The sequence below is a fragment of the Martes martes genome (assembly GCF_963455335.1).
Source record: "Martes martes genome assembly, chromosome: 10".
Taxonomy (NCBI): Eukaryota; Metazoa; Chordata; class Mammalia; order Carnivora; family Mustelidae; genus Martes; species Martes martes.
This window is the reverse complement of record NC_137898.1, coordinates 16330935-16350000: the sequence shown is the minus strand read 5'-3', so window position 1 is coordinate 16350000 and position 19066 is coordinate 16330935. Positions and strand designations below refer to the sequence as shown.

The following is a 19066-nucleotide window of genomic DNA, read 5'->3' as shown; positions in this document are numbered from 1 at the left end:
ACAGAAACACACACACACACACATACATTTTTGGTGTTGGGTTCACCATTATGTAAATTTTTTAAATGAATGAATGATATAATAAAAATAATTATTGGACACACAAAGTTCCTTTGCTCTGATGTGTTCAAGAGAAAGCAGGATACCTTGTTTCAAATTTTCTATAGAGAGAATTACAAATCATAGAAAATATGCTCTTTTTATATTTATGAAAACTCACTGAGCAGTTGTGATTGTATAAATATTTTTTCTTTTTATCAGAACAGAGTGTAGACTGAAATGTGAGGAGTATTTCATAATCAACAATGTCAGAATTGAATTCTCAGGAGAGGTAAGAACATGGCTGGCATTACGAGGGAAGCTACAAGTTTGAGGACAGAAGTACAGTAAAAAGTAAGGAAATCAGGTGCATTGTAATAGAGTATGTTGGACAAGTGAGGATATACACTATTACATTTGATATCTGTACAGATTAAAGAATCAACCAATACTCTCAATTCATCTCCTGCTTTCTGAGGTAGTCGTGATATGGCATAGCTTTCTCATGGCATTTTTCACTTCTGCATTCCTCAGTGTGTAGATGAATGGGTTGAGAAAAGGGGTCCCAATAGTATAAAATATGGACACCATCTTGTCCATGGGGAAAGTGGTTGGGGGGCGTGCATATATGAATATACATGGACCAAAGAATAAGACTACTACGATGATGTGAGTAATGCAGGTGGAGAGAGCTTTTCTCCTCCCTTCTGCACTGTGGTTTCTCAGTGAATGCAAGATGGCAATATATGAAATCATCAGAAACACAAAACTGCCTGTGCAAATGCTCCCACTGTTAGATACCCATTCTAGGTTGATCATATACGTGTCCATGCATGCAAGTTTCAGCAAGGGCTGCAAATCACAGCAGTAATGATTAATCAAATTGGGTCCACAGAAAGGCAATTTCAAGGCTAGCATTAGCTCAGTAATGGAATGGACAAAAGCCACTATCCATGCAAGAATGATCAGGATTGTGCAAACCTGCTGTCTCATGATGGTTGGGTAATGTAAGGGCTTACAAATAGCCACATAGCGATCAATAGCCATGAAAATGAGAACAAGGACCTCCACAGGGCCAAAGAAATGTATTGCAAAGACTTGAGTCATGCACTCATTGTAAGATATGGTTCTTTGTGCAGAAAGTGAATCCACAATTAGTCTGGGGGCTGTGGAAGTTGAGAAACAGGAATCAGCAAGGGACAAATGAAATAGGAAAAAGTACATGGGGCTCCCAAGTGTGCGGCTGGACTTGATGGTCACAATAATGAGCAAATTCCCTACCACAGTTCCCACATAAAAAATGAAGAAGATTACAAATACCATCTTCTTTTTCATTGGATCTTGGGTCAATCCTAGCAGTATGAACTCAGTAACTGTGTTATTTTGCTCCATTATTTCAGGACAAGTGGAGAAAATGCAGGTTAGAAATAATTAATCTGCAAAGAGAGAAATATTAGGAAATGAGTACTCCATTTGGAGGTCAAATTCACATGCTTGTTCATGGAAGGTCCACTTACCAGTGGGTAATCCCTTATCTTCTGTGTTGTTTTCCCTTGAATAAAGCAAGGATCATAATACTTATTCACAATATTTTCACATGTTTTCTTATGGAAACAATGAAATATACTAATAATGAGAGAGTACCCAATTCTTCAGGCATAACAAACATTAACTTAATGAATTTATTATGAAAGGATATCTTTCTGAACTGAATATCTGTCCTAACTTTACATCATGGACCCATTAAGGTAGAATGTTGCAAAAAGGAGAAAACTCATGCATGATATATATAATGTGCTTTCATACTTTTTTGAAATTGATAGATATTTATAAAGTATTTTTTAGTAAATATTCTGAACATTCAATAAATTATGTGGGACTTTTTTTTTTCTTAATGAAACCTATGAAACAGAGAGTGAGACAGCGTGAGGGAAAGAAAGAAAAAGGACGAGAGAAACAATACTTTAGCAGTGAATGTTCAGTCAATTAGTTTAGTCCATCATTAAGTTTATTTTGATCTGTTCCCTTGACTAAATTCATTTTCTTTTATTTCCACTCTCAATAATTTATAGTTGCTTACAGTTATGATTTCAGCTTCTGTCATAACATTTTGTACTTTTTAAATTATCTTCTGTTGTCCAATGTGGAATTCTTCACCTCATCCAGTATTTTGATGGGTCTTTCTGCATATTTTCTTTTTTTTTAAATTTTTTAAAAGATTTTATTTATTTATTTGACAGACAGAGATCACAAGTAGGCAGAGAGGCAGGCAGAGAGAGAGAGGGGGAAGCAGGCTCCCCGTGGAGCAGAAAGCCCGATGTGGGGCTCGATCCCAGGACTCTGGGATCATGACCTGAGCCAAAGGCAGAGGCTTTAACCCACTGAGCCACCCAGGCGCCCCTATTTCTGCATATTTTCTTAAGACACAAGGAGAGACTGAGACTAAAATAAAGGATAAGTAGGGAACATTTGGCATAAATCAAAATACTGTTTCAAATTTCATGTTATTTTAAGCCCCAGGGATTTAGATAAGAGCTAATGAAACTCCAGGTCATAGCTAAAGCTTTTACATATGATTCTTGGAATATATGTTCTTGTAAGTCCCATGCCCTGACTTCAGCAAAAGATAGAAACAGGAAGAGAAACAATATTCATTTATGTATACAAAACTGGAAATATCCTTTTCTGTCTTCATCACATATATTTCCCATATAATAGCACAATTAAATGTATAAGTGCCAAGGCATTTAAGTATATTTACAACATGTATTGCAGACAAATATAAATGGATCTCAGAGATTGAAAACACAATCCATATGGTGCCTGGGTAGCTCAACCGGTTAAGTATTCGACTCTTGATTTCCACTCAGGTCATGATCTCATGGTTTTGGAATCCAGCCCTATGCTAGGTTCTGTGCTGGCGATGGAGCTGTTTAAGATTCTATCTCTCCTTCTCCCTCTGTCCCTTCCCCTGCTTTTGTTCTCTCTCCCTCTCTCTCTCTAAATAAATCAACAAAATAATAATAATAATAAAAACATGGAAATGAAAATGGGGAAAAGAACCGACCTCAAAGGAACTCTTCTTATTAAAAATAATGTGAAAATATTATCAATTTCTTTCATAGAAAAATACATTCCATTCAAATCCAATTATTTATCTTTTCATTTAGATTAACAAAATGCCAGTTTTGATAAATGTCTCTTAACAAACTGTTCTGAAAATGATGTTGGACACAATTGATTCCACACATTCTTGGGAGGAGTTTAAAGGGATTCAATCTCTCTGGGGGCGATTTTTAGCATTGATGATATTTCATTGTCACATAGACACAGGTCTAGTGTTTGCATTTGCTGCAAATAATCTCACTGATAGGCAAGAAGATCATCAAGCAATCCTTTCCATGTTGACCAAAGGTAAGAAACAACTTCAATACCCACCAAAAGGAAGCAAAATGATTCAGGGATGGTATTTTATGCAATCATCAAACAAAGAGAAGTGGCTATATATACAATGGTTTCTAAAATATGTTGTAAAGAGGCAGAGTTCAGGACTGTCTGTTGAAGGTGGTAATATTTTCATTAACAGCATAATAAAATCACACACACACACACACACACACACACACACACACACACAGACTCATATCAATTAATTGTATTTACAAGAGTATCAAGATAGTATATTTGTGGCCTGAGGGTGGGGAAATTGTATTCTTAGAATCAAAGGTAAGAGAGTTACTTGCCTTTTAGATATTCCCACTGGTAGTTGATAATCTGTCATAATGATGCTGCAACAAAATAAAGCTTTATAAAGACCTTCTCTTAGTAGATGGTTTATTACTGCCTTTAGCATATTACTGGTACATAACAACTGTATTCTGACACAGGCTGCAGGAAACAGCAATATTTATTGGGCTAGAGCAGGATTTAAATATCTGTGTAAGAGGGTGACTCACTGCTGAGATAGTTCTGGACTCAAGGGTCTTTACCACATTATGCCCCAACTGCACTGCTCCCACCACACTGCCATTCACTACAGATTCCCCTACACTCTTATAAGTTTCACAAATAGGCTCTTTGTCCAACTCTTCAGCAGACAGGAGTGAAAACTTGTCTGTGGTTTCTAACAATTAAGTATTATAAAGTGATGTCTGTCTATCCATACACCTATACATCTACCTATCTATTTTCTACCTTTCTATCATCTATCTACCTATTGCCTATCAATCAATCAATCTATCATCTATCTTACAATGATATAGACTGAAAGATTTGTATAGTTCAAATAAGAATATATATGAGTGGCATCCATTCTAAAGAAGCAACATAAGGAAGATAATATTTATTTGTTCACTGTTGAATTCAAGCATTTAGAAAAATGTACATATTTAATAATAAGTATTCATAAAGTAAATGAAAGAATTAAGAGAATCTCTGCTTGATACAATCCAATAGTGGTCAGTCCTTCAATATTCTGTTACCACTGAAAAGGGAAGCCTACTACATCCCAAGTAAAATCATCATCTCCAAGGAACATACAGGAACACTGTTCTAGATACATTTTTTATTTGCCACTCTCTCCACCAGGAGCTACTGTGTATTTCTTTTATTCTGCCTTCTCAGTTTAGATTGTCAAGTACTTGTAGAAAATTCCCTAAACTTTCTGTCCTTCCACAAATGCCTTTTTATGTGTTAGGTGTGCATTTGGCATTGATCAGATGAATTTTCTCAGAGTATGAAATACAACTATGTTAATCTACAACACAAATCTCACCAGTTGTGTTAAGAGCTTATGCAAAGGGTAGGATGTTCTGTCATTCTCTTTTCTTCTCAATGTAATTCAGTCACTCTTTACTCCAGTGAGAATAAAAAATATCCTTCTAAAATTCTGTCTGATCTCTTTTGATGTCACTGAGGCTCAGGTTCTCACCTGCATGCCAGAAGACAAAGTTGGTCCAGGATTCTTCCCACACTTTCTGATATCCACTCTCACTTATAATTTTGACAGGGAAATATTTGTATTTTGCCTTTCCTACAGCAGTATTTAAACATGAGTGATGCAAAATATAAGAGTCTAGGGAGGGTCATTCCCTAAAGTGTTCCTTCCCTTTTAATTAAGACACATGAGCTAGATGTGGCAAGAACTTAATCTTCACTATGTATTAATGGACTTTGGGGAAAAGCTGATCTCTTTTTGCAATTAAAGTGTTTATGTCGGCCATAAATGACATGTTTTGACTAGAATTAAAAAAAAAAAAACAGTGATTATCTAGTGATCTAGTGGCAGGACTTTTTTCCTGATACCTTTATCCAAAAAATTAATTAGGATTTTTTAAACAAAAGGCTGATTCTAGGTCTCAGGTGGGGAATGTAAAGATGAACTGGTAAAAAAGTGGTAACACCATACACACACGCACACACACACACACACACACACAGATAACTGATACTGTGATAAGAATATGCAAAAGGGACACAAGAGCCACTGGAAAGAGCCCACAATGCTTAGAGCTAGAAAAGAATTGAACAACAAAATAAATAACACAAATTGATATATAACTCATAGTTTAAAAAATCCACAAGTTCATAGTGATATGAACACTTAAATAAATAGCTAATGAATTGGGAATAATAGACAAACTTTCCATTAAAGCATTCCTAATTATTTTGTGGGTATTCTGCTCTCAAAAGGTTATAGGATAACACTCAATCTCTTATTCGTGGATTGCACACAAGTGAATTCCTTCCAAAAGGCACATTGTGGAATCTGGCAGGGAAAATAAATTTACAGAGGACAAATGTGGCAAACACTACCTCAACTAGGTGATCAAGGTTAACCTCAAGGATGATGAGTCACAATGAAAGTATGTACCCGCTGGCATGATGTGATGCAAACGACACTTTGCCTCTGTGACTCTTTTCCCAAAAACCCAGAACTCCAGTCCGATCTTGAATAAAACATCAAACAAACCCCAAATAAAGGTTTTTATATAAAATGTCTGACTAGTTCTCAAAAATTTGAAGTTTATCAAAAACAAGGAAAGTTGAGCAGAATTATTGTGATGGGCACTGAATAAGCTCTAGAATTGTGGAATCATTATATACACAAGTGAAACAAATATAACCTTGTATTTTCAACATAACTGAAATAAATAAAGGATATTCAGAGAAACTGTCAGTGTCTGGAGGTATTGAAGAAGACATGACGATACACATTTTATTTCATTTAATATGTCATCAGAGTATATCTGTGTTGAGCATGGGCCAGAAATTCCTTCCTTTTCCATGCTGAATAATATTCCATTGTATGCATTCCGCATTTTGGTTATTCATACGTCGATGGACACATGGGTTGCTTACATATTTGGGCTATCATGACTCATGACTAATACTGATATGGACATGAGGGTACACACATCTCTTCCAGTTCCCACTTCCAGTGCTATATTCCCAGAAGTGGGAATGCTGGATCACTTGGTCATTATTGTTCACTTCTGAAGAAGGTCTTATTGCCTTTCACAGTGGCTTCAACATTTTTATATTCTTATGGACAGTGTGCATGAGTGTGTTTAGTGATGTTGAGTATCTTTTCATGTGCTCATTTCCAATTTGCATATATTTTTGAGAAATGTTTATTCAAGTCTTTTGTTGATATTGAGTTTTAGGAATTCCATGAATTGCCTTTCATTCTGTTGATTGTGGCCTTTGATGCATAGACGTTTTTAATATTGAGATAGTTTAATTAATTTATTTCCTCTGTAACTTGTGTTTTTTTTTTTTTTGCTGACATATTCAAGAAATTATTTCCTATGGTAATGTCCTGAAGCTTTTATTTCATTTATAATCTATCCTTTGTTGTTGTTGTGTTTAGCTAGCCAACATTTAATACATCACTACTCTTTTCTTCTAAATATTTTATAGTTTTAGTTCTTATACTTAAGTCTTTGATTCATTTGGAGTTTACTTTGTCTATGGTATAATTTAAGGGTCTTCCTTTATTCTTTTTTCTTAAGATTTTATTTATTGATTTGACACAGAGATAGATCACAAGTAGGGGGAGAGGCAGGCAGAGAGAGAGGGGAAAGCAGGTTCCCCTCTGAGCAGAGAGCCCAATGGGTGGCTTCATCCCAGGACCCTGAGATCATGACCAGAGCTGAAGTCAGAGGCTTAACCCACTGAGCCACTCAGGCACTCCTGCCTTCATTCTTTTGTGTATCTAGTTTTCTTTTGCATAACTAGATTTTGAATATGTAGTTTAGCTAAACTATTTGCTGAAAACACTATTCTTTCCTTTTGGATGGTTTTGGAACCCTTGCAGAAATTCAGTTGACCATATAAGGGATGGTGCATTTCTGGGCTCTGCAGTTCATTCCATTTGTCTAAGTCCCTGGCTTATTTACCATAGTTTTCATTACTGTAGCTTTATAATAATTTTAAAATAGGATATGTGGGACATAGAAATTTTTCTTTTTGAGAATTTTTATTTGACTAAAGAATTGAAATTCCATATGAAACTTTCAGCTGATTTTTCTATGTCTGCAAAAATTGTCATTGGAGTTTTTATAGGGATAGTATAAAATGTGTATTGTTTCAGAAATTATTGAAATCTGAATGATATTGAGTCTCTTGATCCATGAAGATCTGAAATCTTTCTGTACACACACACACACACACACACACACACACACAAAGTTGCTTTTGTGTATATGGAACCTGGCAGGTACAAAATCTGTATAATCAATGTCCCATTTTGAGTCTAAGCACCAGAAACCTCAATAAAACAGAAAGAGTCAGTGTCCTAGTTCAGGTCCATAGGCAGGAGACTAGTGTAAAATCATGAAAAGTTAATGTGTCAGCGTGCAAGTCATCAGACAAGAAGAGCTAATGGTTCAGTCTGAAAGCTCTCAGGCAGGAGAATTCTCTCTTACTCAGGGGAGGTTAGCCTTTTGTAATTTTCAGGCCTTCATTTCAGTAGATGAGGACCCGACATCAGTGAGAACAATCTACTTTATTCATTCTAACAATTCAAAAGTTAATATCATCCAGAAAAATCTCATAGTCATAATCCAAAACAATAGTCAAGGCACTATCCGAGCACCCTGTAGTCTAGGCAAGTTAACACATAAAATTAATTGTTAAAAGCCCACCAATTATCCATGTAGTACCTAAACACATCTCTGTAAATCATACTTAACCTCCAACTGCAAATGGTTATAACACCAACTACCATCATACGACAATTCTGTATACAAACAAAAATACACTAAAACCTCCACAAGAAGAAAAAGTAAAATTTTGGGGCGGTTTTTACTTTTCCCTTGATATTTAGTTAGTTAAAAGATATTATGGAAAATAAAAGTACTAAAATGCTAGGGGAAAAATTCAACATATCTTCAGTTTCATGATAAGGTAATAAGAAAGGGAAAGAAAACATAGATATTTTCTTTATATATACATATATATATATATATATACATATACGTATTCAGACACAGAATTATTCATAATATAAGGAGTAAATACAATAATTACAGTCTTCATTTTTGTAACAGTCACATGGTTTATTTATAATTACTTTCTTCTCTTACCCGTTCTGTATTCAATGTGCCTTCAACAAGCACCAAAGCTGGTTGTGGTTCTTTAGCTGGTTACTGAAGGCTCTGGGTAACTAATAGTTCTACCTGGATTGGGTTTCTGTAGTTTTTTTGACCTTAACACAGAACATGATGACACTAAATGTCTACAAGAACTCCTGTATTCTAGCTATACTCTTTCTTACTTCCATTGTGGAGTAGTAGTCCAATTTCCCATTGGTTGCCAGGATCAATCACCCCAACCAGCACAGAAACCTTCTTTGCCTATAGATTTAAAGCCATGAGCTACCCCATGTGGTCAGGCAGTGGTCCTAACACTCTTTTCAATAGAATTTTGCATTGTATCATGTTGGAAACATTTCTCCCTTTGGAAGGAAGACTTCAAAGCAAGAAGAGCATAAGCAAATGGGAATAGGAAGCAAAAATTTTGCTAGTGAGTCACTAAGAGTAATAATATGTGGTGCTTCTAACATTTCTATTTTTGGATTACAGAACCTGGCTATGGGAGGAAGAGCAACATGAAATTGATGGTGATTCAGAGCATATATGGCCTTCCTGAGAACTGAAGACTCTTGCTCCAACCCTGGAAGGCATTGCTACATAGATTGTACTAGAACTAATTCTGTAAAATGTCATTCTCCCATTTTATCAGGCCAATTCCTTCAAGATAGTGGGAAATATAAGACCAGTGAATTCCATGATCATGGGCCCACTGTGGCAGTTCATTTATTGTGAAGTGAGATTGTTGATCAGAAGTAATGCTGTATGAAATGTTATGATTTTGGATTACAAAATTCTTTAAGTCCATGGATAGTAGTTTTGTCAGCAGCATTGCATGCAGGGAATGCAAATCCCTATCCAAAGGAAGTGTCTATGATAGTCCAAACAAAACACTGCCCTTTCATCATGGAAATATTCCAATATAATCAACCTGCACCCAAGCTGATCATGCCAAGGAAGCTGCCATGTCAGGACTTCAGGTTGCATCTGCTGAGTTTGCCCTTGGCAGTGGTCATGCCCATGGTAGCTTTAGTGGGTGGAAGTCTATGCCGTTGGGCTCATGTACAACCTCCATCTCTGCCACCGAGATCACTTTGTTCATGAGCCCGTTGGGTGATGACAGGAGTGAATGGGAAATAGGCTGATTGGTATGCACAAACTAGGTCATTCTTTGCACTTGATTCTTAATATCCTCCTCTGTGGGTCAGTCCTTGGTGAACATTCACAATGGACATAAATATGTTTGTGTGTTTTTATTCATTCAGAAAGATATGGAAACCTGACTCTTCCTCAAAATTTCTTCTTAATGGTTTTTTTTTTTTTTTTTTTTTTTTTTTTTTAATTTTTTATTTATTTTCAGCGTAACAGTATTCATTGTTTTTTCACCACACCCAGTGCTCCATGCAATCTGTGCCCTCCCTAATACCCACCACCTGGTTCCCCCACCCTCCCACCCCGCCCCTTCAAAACCCTCAGGTTGTTTTTCAGAGTCCATAGTCTCTCATGGTTCACCTCCCCTTCCAATTTCCCTCAACTCCCTTCTCCTCTCCATCTACCCTTGTCCTCTATATTATTTGATATGCTCCACCAATAAGTGAAACCATATGATACTTGACTTTCTCTGTTTGACTTATTTCACTCAGCATAATCTCTTCCAGTCCTGTCCATGTTGCTACAAAAGTTGGGTATTCGTCCTTTCTGATGGAGGCATAATACTCCGTAGTGTATATGGACCACATCTTCCTTATCCATTCATCCGTTGAAGGGCATCTTGGTTCTTTCCACAGTTTGGCGACCGTGGCCATTGCTGCTATAAACATTGGGGTACAGATGGCCCTTCTTTTCACTACATCTGTATCTTTGGGGTAAATACCCAGCAGTGCAATTGCAGGGTCATAGGGAAGCTCTATTTTTAATTTCCTGAGGAATCTCCACACTGTTCTCCAAAGTGGCTGCACCAGTTTGCATTCCCACCAACAGTGTAAGAGGGTTCCCCTTTCTCCACATCCTCTCCAACACACGTTGTTTCCTGTCTTGCTAATTTTGGCCATTCTAACTGGTGTAAGGTGGTATCTCAATGTGGTTTTGATTTGAATCTCCCTGATGGCTAGTGATGATGAACATTTTTTCATGTGTCTGGTAGCCATTTGTATGTCTTCATTGGAGAAGTGTCTGTTCATATCTTCTGCCCATTTTTTAATATGATTATCTGTTTTGTGTGTGTTGAGTTTGAGGAGTTCTTTATAGATCCTGGATATCAACCTTTTATCTGTACTTTCATTTGCAAATATCTTCTCCCATTCCGTGGGTTGCCTCTTTGTTTTGATGACTGTTTCTTTTGCTGTGCAGAAGCTTTTTATCTTGATGAAGTCCCAGAAGTTCATCTTTGCCTTTATTTCCTTCACCTTTGGAGACATATCTTGAAAGAAGTTGCTATGGCTGATATCAAAGAGGTTACTCCCTATGTTCTCCTCGAGGATTCTGATGGATTCCTGTCTCACGTTGAGGTCTTTTATCCATTTCGAGTTTATCAAACTTTCAAAGAAGAAATAATACCTATTCTCCTGAAGCTGTTTCAAAAAATTGAAGCAGAAGGAAAACTTCCAGACTCTTTTTATGAAGCCACCATCACCCTGATCCCCAAACCAGGCAAAGACCCTACCAAAAAGGAGAATTTCAGACCGATATCACTGATGAATATGGATGCTAAGATTCTCAACAAGATCCTAGCAAACAGGATCCAACAGCACATTAAAAAGATTATCCACCATGACCAGGTAGGATTCATCCCTGGGTTACAAGGATGGTTCAACATTCGCAAATCAATCAATGTGATAGAACAAATCAATAAGAGAAGAGAGAAGAACCACATGATCCTCTCCATTGATGCAGAAAAAGCTTTTGACAAAATCCAGCATCCGTTCCTGATTAAAACGCTTCAAAGTATAGGGATAGAGGGAACATTCCTGAACTTCATCAAATCTATCTATGAAAAACCCACAGCAAATATCATCCTCAATGGGAAAAAGCTTGCAGCCTTCCCATTGAGATCAGGAACACGACAAGGATGCCCACTCTCACCACTCTTGTTCAACATAGTATTAGAAGTCCTAGCAACAGCAATCAGACAACAAAGAGAAATAAAAGGTATCCAAATTGGCAAGGAAGAAGTCAAACTCTCTCTCTTCGCAGATGACATGATTCTTTATATGGAAAACCCGAAAGACTCCACCTCCAAACTACTAGAACTCATACAGCAATTCAGTAATGTAGCAGGATACAAAGTCAATGTCCAGAAATCAGTGGCTTTCTTATACACTAACAATGAAAATTCAGAAAGGCAAATTAGAGAATCGATTCCATTTACTATAGCACCAAAAACCATAAGATACCTCGGAATAAACCTAACCAAAGAGGTTAAAGATCTGTACTCGAGGAACTACAGAACACTCCTAAAAGAAATTGAAGAAGACACAAAAAGATGGAAGACCATTCCATGCTCTTGGATGGGAAGAATAAACATCGTTAAAATGTCTATACTGCCCAGAGCAATCTATACTTTTAATGCCATTCCAATCAAAATTCCACCAGTATTTTTCAAAGAGCTGGATCAAATAATACTAAAATTTGTATGGAATCAGAAGAGACCCCGAATTGCTAAGGAAATGTTGAAAAACAAAAATAAAACTGGTGGCATCACGTTACCTGATTTCAAGCTTTACTACAAAGCTGTGATCACCAAGACAGCATGGTACTGGCATAAAAACAGACACATGGACCAGTGGAACAGAGTAGAGAGCCCAGATATGGACCCTCAACTCTATGGTCAAATAATCTTTGACAAAACAGGAAAAAATATCCAGTGGAAAAAAGACAGTCTCTTCAATAAATGGTGCTGGGAAAACTGGACAGCTATATGTAGAAGAATGAAACTTGACCATTCTCTTACACCGTACACAAAGATAAACTCTTCTTAATGGTTTTAAAATAATGCTTGTTTGTTTGTTTGTTTGTTTCCAAGTCCCTGATTATTCAGCCAAACCTTTGGCCAAAACCCATGAATCAGCATATTTTTTAAATCCAGACATTTTTCACTCAAAGAAATTGAACACTGGGTGCATTGTTTCAAGTTCTATCCATTGAGAGAAACTCCCTTTACCCTGGACCATCAGGGTTTTTTCCATAATGAGAATGTCGTGTTGTGTCTATTCACTTTTGAGGTGTACCTACATATCACTGCTGAATTTTTATCTATATCAGGCCCAAATCCTTTCTTCTGTCACTTGATCATAGTGAATTCTCCACAAGGCCTTGGGTGTAGGCTGGGAGAGAGAAAGCATGGTAACAAAAGTGGGGAGTGTGAGATTTTAGGCTCTTCTTTGAATAACATTTTCTTCAGTTCCTGTTTGGGACAGATCACCTATAATGTATCTCCTCCTTATGTGGGGAGTGATATAAATCAAGACTCCCAGTGGGTGACTGAGACTATGGATATTACTGAACCATATATATATAATGTATTTTCCTATACATGCATCCCTGTGGTAATGATTAATTTAAAATTTAGGCATGCTAATAAATAACAACAACAATAATAAAATAAAATAAGTTTCAACTACATATTTTAACAAAAGTATCTGAATACTGTCTCTCTTGTTCAAAATACTTGAGTGTACTGTACTCCCCCTTACTCCTTTGATGATGTGAGATGATAAAATGCTGTTCTGATGAGATGAACTGTGGTGAATGACACAGGCATTGTGTTATAGCATTAGACTACCACTGACCTTCTGACATAGTGTCTGAAGGAGGATCATCTGCTTCTGAACTTCAGGTATCTGTAACATGGAAAGTAAAACCATATATAAAAGGAGACTGTCTGTTCCATAATGGAGTGCTGCTTTGGACACCAACTCTATGATTCTGCATCTGCAAACACCAAATTCATGATGAAAAGTTCAAATTTCACAGTAACTTGTAGCCCATGGTTAAGCGGTATTCTCTAATAAGGCCCAGTACCAGGCCAAGAGCCATTTCTCAAAAGGAATGTAATGATCTGTATAGTATGGCTGGAATTCATTCCAAAATCCTGAAGGTCTGCACTACAATCCATATATATGGAGAACCGTCAAAGACTCCAATATCATCCCTTTCTTCCACTGATACTTCGAGAACCATTGGTTGTGTGGAATCTTAACCCTCAAATGGAATAGAAGCTTGCACCACAGTCTGGACCTGTGGCAGAGCCTTGTCTTTAGTCCAACTCCAACTAGCAGCTCTTTGAGTCACTTGAAAAATAAGCCAAAGTAAAACACCCAAAGAAAAAAAGATGTTGCCTTCCGTGTCCAAAGAGTCCTTTTGGGTATTGTATATCTTTTTGATGTTGGAGGGGATAAATGGACCAAGATAAGCTTTACCTTCTAAGCGATATCTTTTTTTTTTTCTGGTTTTATTTAAATTCAGCTTAGTTAAATGCAAAGTATTATTCATTTTGGAATAGAATTTAGTGATTCATTAGTTGCTTCTTACACCCAGTGCTCCAACATCAACTGCCCTCCTTAATATCCATTATTAAATTACCCATTTAGCCACCCTCATCTCCTCCAGCAACCCACAGTTTGTTCTCTATAGTTAAGAGACTCCTATGGTTTGCCTCCCTCTCTGCTTTTATCATGTTTTAGTTTTCTTTCAAAATAAATACTCTGATATGCTTTATACCCCTGGCCCTGGACATTTCCCTGTGTTTCATTCCCTTGATTTTTAATTGCACTTGTTTTCCATTCTCTGACAAAAATATCTTCCCAATAAATCTAGAGTAGATACGTCTTGATCATTAGATCCACTCAGCATAATGTCACTCATATAATGCACATACTGGTACAGGATGGTAAAATAAAAGGCAATTGAGGTGTCTATGAACTAAATAATGACATACTGCTGGAGAGTTGACACACCCCTGCTGTAGGGCGTGTAGACATATTGCTGGCCTTGTAACCTGAAATCAAACTGCTTCTGATGTTCCTTACAAACAGGGAGATGAGAAACAGTTGCCATTCAGGCACTTCATACCAGGTACCAGAAAATCTGGTATTGACAGAAGGATAGCAGGGATCAGTGAAGTAGAGAGAGGCCAGGAAAAAGGACATGGGGAACCCTGAAAATGGGCTGGCAGTGATAGTGACCCCAGTGAACACATTACCTTCCACAGAGTTGATATAGATAACCCGCACCACAACAAACATGATTTTCTGCATGTTTGGATTCTCTGTGAGCCCCAGTAGAACAAACCCTGTCAGGTTGTTCTTAATCTCCATCATTTCATATTATGATTAATTGCATTACCTGAAAAAGAAATCCCCTTGATTAATGTAAGCTTGACTTTAGTAACCTTATTCATCTTATAAATAATAAATGCATGCATTCTACTGAGTTGTGGATTCTCATGAGGTTTCTGAGATAGAAAGTGGTTTTGAGTTCTTGAAGAGTGTCAGTGCACACATCATTGTCTGAGATGACTAAGAACTTATCTTGATGTAGTCCCACTGGCTGTTAAATCTGAAAATTGTGGTCAAAAATGGATGTCAAAGTTATGAATATAGAGCTAGGTACTTTTCCTTTATCCTAAGGGAATGGGGACACATGGAAGGTAATTGAAAATGTGAGTGGAAGGATGAACAGGAGTTGGAAGAAGGGAGACTGTTGCATATAAGTCTGGTAAGAACTTTGTGTGCCTTGCTGAAGACAGCTGAGGTTCAGTAAGGGGATGCAAGTCAGTGACAGAAAGCCCAGTATCACCTACTTATAACAGTTGCCAAAAAGTGTAACAGGTTGTTTCTTATGAGAATGTGATAGAAGTCTCCAGGAGCTACTACAAACGAATTGATAGTACATGTTGTTAAAACCAATAACATTATAATAGTTAATAAATGTATTTTTAATGATTGATTGCTATGTGCATGGCATGGCAGTAATGTGTGTAGTTAGTATTATTTCATTCTTCAAGAATGAAGAAACAATTACAGAGACTGATGGTAATAGTAATAATAACATAAGCTAAAATTTACTAGACACTTCCTATGCTATGGGTTTGCAGAAGTGTGGCTCTTTAATCCTCACTACAGATCTGTGAGATAATTATCACTATGAATTTATAATTCTTTCACACTGTAGGAGATATATACATAGAGAAGAATTTAAGGATCCTGCCCAAGATGAAGCAGTTAATAAAGGGTAGAGCCAAGATTAGATCAAATTATACTTGTGACATTTTTCCTGGAAATTTTTAATCCTTTCCCTACATTGTCATGTTATAATACACAATGTTGAACTAGTAATCTTTTGACAAGATTATAATACTTATAATGTCTTTAATGCTATTTCAGACAAGTATATATGAATCAATTTCATGATCACACACACACACACAGACACACACACACACAAATTGGATCCCTAAATATTAAAACAACATGGGTGTTGCTTTCATTGAAGAGTACTTTTACCTTGGCATCTTATGTGGCTCTGTTTCTTCCCTTTTCAATCCCCTTTACTCTTCAGTTCCCAGATTTCTGCACAATGTTGAAAATGACTACCACAGTGGTTAAGTGTACTTCATTGGTTTGAAAAATCAGAAAAACAAGATTGGAATCTTTCTTTTGAAACTACAACTTTTTTTTTTTTTTTAAATCCTGGGCACATTTCTTGGCATGATATACCCTTGCTTCCACATCTATAAAGTGAGAATGGTAATACAATTTTTTTAAATTAATTTATTTATTTTAATAAACATATAATGTATTTTTATCCCCAGGGGTACAGGTCTGTGAATCACCAGGTTTACACATTTCACAGCACTCATCATAACACATACCCTCCCCAATGTCCATATCCCCACCACCCTCTCCTGTCACCCCTCCCCGCAGCAACCCTCAGTCTGTTTTTTGAGATTGAGTCTTTCATGGTTTGTCTCCCTCCCAATCCCATCTTTTCATTTTTTCTTTTCCTACCTCCCCCCAACCCCCCCACATTGCATCGCCACTTCCTCATATCAAAGAGATCATATGATAGTTATCTTTCTCCAATTGACTTGTTTCGCTAAGCATAATACCCTCTAGTTCCAGCCACGTCGTCACAAATGGCAAGATTTCATTTCTTTTGATGGCTGCATAGTATTCCATTGTGTATATATACCACTCTTCTTTATCCATTCATCTGTTGATGGACATCTAGGTTCTTTCCATCGTTTGGCTATTGTGGACATTGCTGCTGTAAACATTCGGGTGCACGTGCCCCTTCGGAGCACCACGTTTGTATCTTTAGGATATATACCCAGTAGTGCAATCGCTGGGTCGTAGGGTAGCTCTAATTTTAGTTTTTTGAGGAACCTCCACACTGTTTTCCAGAGTGGTTGCACCAGCTTGCATTCCCGCCAACAGTGTAGGAGGGTTCCCCTCTCTCCGCATCCTCGCCAGCATCTGTCATTTCTTGACTTGTTCATTTTAGCCATTCTGACTGGTGTGAAGTGGTATCTCATTGTGGTTTTGATTTGTATTTCCCTGATGCCGAATGATGTGGAGCATTTTTTCATGTGTCTGTTGGCCATCTGGATGTCTTCTTTGCAGAAATGTCTGTTCATGTCCTCTGCCATTTCTTGATTGGATTATTTGTTCTTTGGGTATTGAGTTTGATAAGCTCTTTATACAGTTTGGATACTAGCCCTTTATCTGCTATGTTGTTTGCAAATATCTTCTCCCATTCTGTCAGCTGTCTTTTGGTTTTGTTAACTGTTTCCTTGGCTGTGCAAAAGCTTTTGATCTTGATGAAATCCCAATAGTTCATTTTTGCCCTTGCTTCTGTTGCCTTTGGCGATGTTCCTAGGAAGACTTGCTGCGGTTGATGTCAAAGAGGTTGCTGCCTGCATTCTCCTCAAGGATTTTGATGGATTCCTTTCTCACATTGAGGTCCTTCATCCACATTGAGTCTATTTTCGTGTGTGGTGTAAGAAAATAGTCCAATTTCATTTTTCTGCATGTGGCTGTCCAATTTTAACAGCACCATTTGTTGAAGAGGCTGTCTTTTTTCCATTGGACATTCCATCCTGCTTTGTCGAAGATTAGTTGACCATAGAGTTGAGGGTCTATTTCTGGGTTCTCTATTCTGTTCCATTGATCTATATGTCTGTTTTTGTGCCAGTACGATGTTGTCTTCATGATGACAGCTTTGTAATAGAGCTTGAGGTCTGGAATTGTGATGCCACCGACTTTGGCTTTCTTTTTCAATATTCCTTTGGCTATTTGAGGTCTTTTCTCGTTCCATATAAATTTTAGGATTATTTGTTTTATTTCTTTAAAAAATGGATGGGATTTTGATAGGGATTGCATTAAATGCGTAGATTGCTTTAGGTAGAATAGACATTTTCACAATATTTGTTCTTCCAATCCATGAGCATGGAATATTATTCCATTTCTTTGTGTCTTCCTCAATTTCTTTCATGAGTTTTATAGTTTTTATCGTTTTATATTTTTATAGTTTTCTAAGTATACATTCTTTGTCTCTTTGGTTAGATTTATTCCTAGGTATCTTATGGTTTGGGGTGCAATTGTAAATGGGACTGACTCCTCAATTTCTCTTTCTTCTGTCTTGTTAGTGTAAAGAAATGCGACTGATTTCTGTGCATTGACTTTATATCCCGACACTTTACTGAATTCCTGTATAAGTTCTAGCAGTTTTGGAGTGGAGCCTTTTGGGTTTTTCACATATAGTATCATATCATCTGTGAAGAGTGATAGTTTGACTTCTTCTTTGCCAATTTGGATGCCTTTCATTTCTTTTTGTTGTCTGATTGCTGAGGCTAGGACTTCTAGTACTATGTTGAACAGCAGTGGTGATAACGGACATCCGTGCCATGTTCCTGACCTTAGCAGAAAAGCATTCAGTTTTTCTCCATTGAGAATGATGTTTGTGGTGGGTTTTTCATAGATGGCTTTAATAATATTGAGGTATGTGCCCTCTATCCGTACACTTTGAAGAGTTTTAATCAGGAAAGGATGCTGCACTTTGTCAAATGCTTTTTCAGCATCTATTGAGAGTATCATATGGTTCTTACTCTTTCTTTTATTAATGTATCGTATCACATTGATGGATTTGCGGATGTTGAACCAACCTTGCAGCCTTGGAATCAATCCCAGTTGGTGATGTTGAATAATCCTTTTAATGTACTGTTGGATCTTATTGGCCAGTATTTTGGTGAGAATTTTCGCATTTGTGTTCATCAAGGATATTGGTCTGTAATTCTCTTTTTTGATGGGATCCTTGTCTGGATTTGGGATCAAGGTGATGCTGGCCTCATAGAATGAGTTTGGAAGTTTTCCTTCCATTTCCATTTTTTGGAACAGTTTCAGGAGAATAGGAATTAATTATTCTTTAAATGTTTG

At 37.1% G+C, this 19066-nt stretch overlaps 1 protein-coding gene across 1 annotated transcript; it reads right to left on the bottom strand.

Annotated features, from left to right (window-relative positions):
* Positions 1 to 498: 498 nt before the first annotated feature.
* LOC308351593 (olfactory receptor 4C11-like) lies at positions 499 to 1431 on the bottom strand (the record flags this gene model as incomplete). The annotated part of the gene is made up of 1 exon (XM_080817392.1): positions 499 to 1431. The coding sequence occupies one exon, from the start codon at positions 1429 to 1431 to the stop codon at positions 499 to 501; it is 933 nt and encodes a 310-aa protein (XP_080673518.1).
* Between the last annotated feature and the right edge of the window lie 17635 nt (positions 1432 to 19066).